This window comes from Triticum dicoccoides, chromosome 1B, assembly GCF_002162155.2.
Source record: "Triticum dicoccoides isolate Atlit2015 ecotype Zavitan chromosome 1B, WEW_v2.0, whole genome shotgun sequence".
NCBI lineage: Eukaryota > Viridiplantae > Streptophyta > Magnoliopsida > Poales > Poaceae > Triticum > Triticum dicoccoides.
This window is the reverse complement of record NC_041381.1, coordinates 649,009,829-649,015,899: the sequence shown is the minus strand read 5'-3', so window position 1 is coordinate 649,015,899 and position 6,071 is coordinate 649,009,829. Positions and strand designations below refer to the sequence as shown.

Here is a 6,071-nt window from a genome sequence, read left to right as displayed (position 1 = left end):
GATCTCCACATGCTTGGTGCGCTGATGATGAACGGGATTCTATGTCATGTAAACAGAGCTCACATTGTCACAAAACACCACAGTGGCACCAGTCACCGGTCGATGAAGCTCCTGAAGAAGCTGCCGTAACCAACATGTTTCAGCCACGACATTTGCAACTGCCCTGTATTCGGCCTCGGCGCTGGAGCGAGAGACCGTGTGTTGCCGCTTAGCAGACCACGACACCAGGTTAGTGCCAAGGAAGACACAATAACCTGAGGTAGAGCGACGAGTGTCAGGGCAACCTGCCCAATCAGCGCCAGAATAGGCCAGCAATTTGTTGGAGCTGCGTCAAAACAAAGTGAGGCCATGGCCGGTGGTGCCCTGGATATAGAGAAGCACACGCTTCACAAGTAGCAAATGATTAGCCCGAGGATCATGCATATGAAGACAAATCTGCTGCACATCATAAGAGATGTCCGTCCGAGTGAACGTGAGGTACTGAAGACCGCCTGCAATACTACGATACTCGGTGGGATCTGCAACTGGATCACTCGACTTGGCTGAAAGTTTGGAGGTAGTATCAACTGGAGTAGAGATGGGTTTGCACTGCAACATGCCAGCTCTATCAAGAAGATCCTGCATACTTCTCCTGTGAGAGGAACAGACTGTCCTTGTTGCGTGTGACGGAGATGCCCAGAAAATAATGAAGATCACCCATATCCGTCATACTGAATTCGGTATGAAGAGAGGCAATCAAACTGTGCAACAATGTCGAGGACGATGCAGTCAGGATAATGTCATCCACATAGAGCAGGAGATAGGCCATGTCAGCACCACGCCGATAAAAGAACAACAAGCTGCCGGACTTGGAGCCAATGAAACCAACCGATGCAATGAACGAAGCAAACCGCTGAAACCATGCACGAGGCGCCTGTTTCAAACCATAGAGTGATTTGTTGAGACGACAAACCTTATCAGGGAAACGAGGATCAGTGAACCCAGAAGGTTGACGAGCATAAACAGTTTCGCTGAGAGTGCCATTGAGGAATGCATTCTTGACATCAAGCTGATGGATGGACCAGTCACTAGAGAGAGCAAGAGAGAGCACCGTTCGAATAGTGGCTGGCTTGACGACCGAGCTGAAAGTTTCATCGAAATTGATACCTTCTCGCTGTATAAATCCACGAAGCACCCAACGAGCCTTGTAGCGATCCAAAGAACCATCAGACTTCATCTTGTGACGGTAGATCCACTTACCTGTAACAATGTTAGCATTGCGAGGTGGATCGACGAGGTCCCAAGTGTTGTTGGAGAGAAGAACACCATACTCCTCAACCATAGCGGAATGCCAATTTGGATCCTTGAGAGCACCACGATAAGTCTTTGGTATGGGAGATAAACCCTCAACATGAAGATCAAATATCTTTTTCGGCTGCACAATGCCCTGTTTAGCACGAGTGGCCATGGCGTGAGATGGTGGCGGTGGAGGGGCCCGTCGCCGGCGGGTCCGGGGTGGATCCACAGCAACAGGAGATGGCGACGGCGTTGCCGGTGGTGACGCGGCTGTAGTAGGAGAAGGACTCCCAGCAGGGTCGCCCTCGGAGCTCCCAGCAGGGCTCTCGGCAGTAGCCCAGGCCCCAGACGACCGGGGCGAGGTCGGTGTCGGCGACCGAGGCGAAGTCGGTGGCGGCGACCGTGAAGGGGACCGTGGCGGCGGCGACGGCGACCGTGGCGGCGACGGTGGAGTCGCGTCCGGGGTCACCGTGCCTGGCACGATGAATGGCATCAACGAAACCGGCTGCTCAGCACCGTGCAAAAAATCATAAGTGTGCAGGGAAGGAGTAGGAGTTGACGAAGATGTAGGGGAGGCGAATGGAAAGGTTGACTCATCGAACACTACATGACGAGAGATGATGATCTTTTGGGTGGAACGATCAAGGCAACGATAGCCATGATGCCGTGATGGGTACCCTAGAAACACGCACGGCAGCGAGCGAGGCGCAAGTTTGTGCGGAGCGATGGCTGTGGTGTTGGGGTAACATAGACATCCGAAAACCCTAAGACCAGCATATGCAGGATCTATGCCAAGTAAGGCACGAAAGGGAATACGATCCGAGATTGCCTTTGAAGGCATCCGATTATGCAACATAACGGCGGTGTGAAGAGCTTCAACCCAAAAGCGAGGTGGCATACTAGCTTGGATAAGGAGTGTACGAGTAATGTCATTAAGAGTATGAATAATGCGTTCGGCTTTACCATTCTGTTGCGAAGTGTATGGACATGAAAAGCGGGGTGCAATTCCATGGTGCTGGGCAAAGGAATGGAGGAGTGAATTATCGAACTCACGACCATTATCACACTGAATAGCCTGCAAGCGTGCACTAAACTGGGTGAGCGCTAAAGCATGAAGGGACGACAAGTGCGAGAAAGCTTCGGACTTAGTCCGTAGAGGGTACACCCATGCATACTGAGTAAAATCATCGAGACAAACGAGATAATACTTAAAGCCAGAAATACTCTCAATAGGAGAGGTCCACAAATCACAGTGAATTATTTGAAACGGAGTAGTGGTTACACGATTGGTGGAGGAAAAAGGAAGACGAACATGACGACCTAACTGACAAGCATGACACAAGCTACTTTTATTCTTTTCCCTAGGGATAACCGAAGAACGAGCTAATGACTCCATGACGGGCCGCCCAGGATGCCCAAGCCGACGGTGCCAGAGTGTTGCATCGACGACGAGGAAGGCGTGTGGCTGGCTAGTAGAGGAAGGGCGGGTGGAGTAGAGAGCTCCGAAGCTATTGCATCTGAGAATCTCGGTCCTGGATAGAAGATCCTTCACAGAAAAACCAAGAGGGTCAAATTCGACGGATACACGATTATCAATGGTGAACTGACGAACAGACAAAAGATTTTTAACTATGTTAGGAACTACTAAGACATTACGAAGGTAAAGAGGGCGAGAGGTGGTAGAAATAGGAAGACGTGCATGCCCGGTACCGGTGATTGGAAGAGTGGAACCGTTACCGACAACGACAGCACGACGAGAGGAGGAGGGGGGGGGGGCACAGAGGTGAGCATACCGGGATCGGACGCAAAGTGGGAGGAGGCGCCGGTGTCCATCACCCACTCCCTGGAGGGTGCTTGCAGCCCCATGGTTTGGAACTGATGTGAGCGCGGCCTGGTCCCATGAAGCCGAAGATGAGGCCGGTGATGATGGAGCAGTGCCGGGGAGGCCGTAGGAGAGCTGTCCAGGGGCGTAGCCGTAACCGTAGGGAGCAACGCCGTATGGGTTCTGGGCGTAGAACGCATGCGGCGACGGGGTGTGTCGGGGCGCGTAGCCGGGAGCAGCGCCATAGCCGGGCGGCGCGCGACCGAGCAGCCCCCCTTGGCCATAGGGCCACATCTGGATGGCGCCGTTCCAGGGATGCTGCGGTAAGGGCCAGGAAGGAGTGGCAGCCTGCGGGGTCGCAGGCGCCGGGGTCTCCTTGGTGACTCCAGCGGTGGCCTTCTTCTTCTTCTTTCCTTTTCCAGGAGCCTTGCCAGGGTTGGTGAAGAGGGTCGTGTCCGAGTTGCGGGCGCGGCGGTTTTTGCACTTCATGTCTTGGAGCACAAGCAACGAGCGGCACTGCGCAAAGGTCATGCCGGGCATGAGGGAGATGAGATCGGCGGCGGGCTCGTATTGCTCGGAGAGGCCGTTGAGGCAGTGGACCACCATCTCGGCATCATCAACGGGGGCGCCAAGATCCGCAAGCCCGTCGGAGAGGGATTTGACCTTCTGAAGATAGTCGGCCATACTCATCTCTCCCATCTTGACATCGCCGAGCTCGGCCGTAAGGTGGAGTTGGCGATTGATCTTGTGGTCGTTGAAGAGATCGTTGATGCTGTTCCAGAGATCGGCGGCGAGGGGATCGTCGTCGGGCGTCATGACGGCGTCGAGGATACTAAGCGAGACAGACCCATAGAGCCAAGAGACGACGGTGAGCTGTAAAATGGATACCACTTTCCATTTGGGTCACCCGTTGAGCTGTCCGTCCGTATGCGAGCAGATGAGAGCAGAGGAGAGCAACCACCTTCTCTTCTCTTCCCTTCACTTTGACCCTACTCATTCATCATCATCATCACCATCACCACAGCAGATTCACATGGCAACCAGAGGTAGATACGCACACCGGCTAGCCCACCATGTATGTGTCATCCTGAAGCGTGTGCGCGTCACAATTCACAGCCAGTCACCGATGCTATTATGTGTCCGAAGCAACTCTAAGCTGGTGTCAATGGTGTGTTATGTTAAGTAGAATGTTACCATCTGTCGGCGCCTATATTAGCTACACACAAGCAAAGTAATTTTCTCCTTACTTAGATTCCACTCATCTTCAGTCAGTAACATGAGGCACAAGCTGAAGTAGAGATAATTACTCTGGGACGGTATGGTAATTTTCACCTCACTTGCATCTTAAGCTTCGGTTTTCTCACTTCATACTAGTAAAGGCCAAAGTTGCCCAGCAAGGGATAGTAATTTGGATTGGACCAGTCCAAACTATATAGTACTATAGCGGAGTATGGGACAGTGGCACTAATTAATCAAGATTAGACTAGTCCCAAGCCAAGCCAGACTGGCCAGTGAAGGTAGGAAGCAAACAAAAGCATTAGCTCAGCAATGGAAAGCTTCTCCTCTGACACAGCTACACATGCACATCACAGCACATCCATCACAGCGCTAAACAAAAGCAGCCCTCGACATGTCGCTTCCTCTGAATCCTCTCTGCACAAATAGCCAGGCCCCCTTTCTCCTTCCTCCCTCCCCCCTCCCTCCCTCCCCACAAAAGCCCTCTCTTTTCACCTCTCCCCTCCCCAATCCCCCAACTCTAGATCTCCGCACCGTCTCTTCCCCCCTTTGTTTCCTATACCATTTTTATTTCACAAGGGTGACAAGCGGAGCCGGGCAGAGAGTCTTGGGGTCTTGGCTGGTTCATGAGTAGGGGGAGGAATTCGCATGGGGCGGTCATGTCCTGAGCAGCTGCAGTGGCCATCTCCCTTTGTTCTCTAGCATTTGTCCCTCATGGTTCCTCACCTCTCCAAGATTCGGCGGCTCACGAAGAACTAGATGTAGCCATTAATACAGGAGCGGCCGGTCTCAAGTTTTGGTGTTGCGTTTTTTTCTGAGGGATTTCTGCACTTATTTGGCATTCATTCAAGATTCAGGGGGAGCGGGCGCGTGTTGTGCTACTCGCTGCTAGCCAGGCTCGTGAAGAATCGGGTTTGAATTTCTGTCTCCTCCTTCCTCGCCGGCGCGGAGGCATGAGGAGAGGCGGCTCCTCCTCGTCGGCGGCGAACGCCGGCGGGGGCGGCGGTGGTGGCCTGGCGATCGCCGAGCGGCAGAAGCCGGCGCCGTCGCGCGTGGCGGCGCTGTTCCAGATGCTCGCCAGGAGGAAGCTCTTCTCCTCCTCCTCCTCCAAGAAGACCAAGCTGCTTGCCCCAGGTGAGATGAAATTGCGGATAGAGTGGCTGCATTTTGCTAATTGCTATGACTCTCTGCAAAATCGGTGCTGTTCCTCGGTTTTTATTTTGTGTCTTCCCCGTTTCAGTGCGCGAACAGAGGTTCTTATCGCCGGGGAGGCCACCCGACGCCGGCGCCGGCGCCGGCGAGAAGACGCCGGTGGCCAAGAAGAGGCCTCTCCTGGTACGCTGCTACATCTTTCCTCCACCTTTTACTAGCATCTGTGAGCAAGTTTGGTTCTGAATTCTAGCTGATTTTCCCCCAAAAAATATTTACCTCAAAAATACCATTTTGCTTTTCCCCAAGCCACCTGTTCTCATGCACCCAAGCCAAGATTTTATTTTCTTTCTTGGTTTTGCATATTTCTTTTCTTTTTCTTCTTCTTCTTAATGTTTTCCCTTCCTTGCAATCTTCTGTTCTTACAAAGGGAAGTATGTTGTCTGTTGTCTGTCGTCTATTCTAATGAACTCCTCCAAACTTTCACCCAAATTATTTACTTCACATCCATGGTTTCTTTCTTGAGAGATTCCCAAAACAAAGTGGTTCACCCTTTTTATCTGTACCTGGGTGCCCAAGATCCCCAATG

General features: G+C 52.6%; 1 protein-coding gene across 1 annotated transcript in view; it reads left to right on the top strand.

The window, feature by feature from the left end:
* The first annotated feature begins 4,801 nt into the window (after nucleotides 1–4,801).
* Nucleotides 4,802–6,071, top strand: part of LOC119349374 — a 4,647-nt gene continuing 3,377 nt past the window's right edge. Inside the window, exons 1-2 of the mRNA XM_037617398.1 lie at nucleotides 4,802–5,467; nucleotides 5,574–5,668. Of these exons, the coding sequence (XP_037473295.1) occupies nucleotides 5,287–5,467; nucleotides 5,574–5,668 (276 nt within the window). The 5' untranslated portion in view covers nucleotides 4,802–5,286. The remainder of the gene's footprint in view (nucleotides 5,468–5,573; nucleotides 5,669–6,071) is intronic.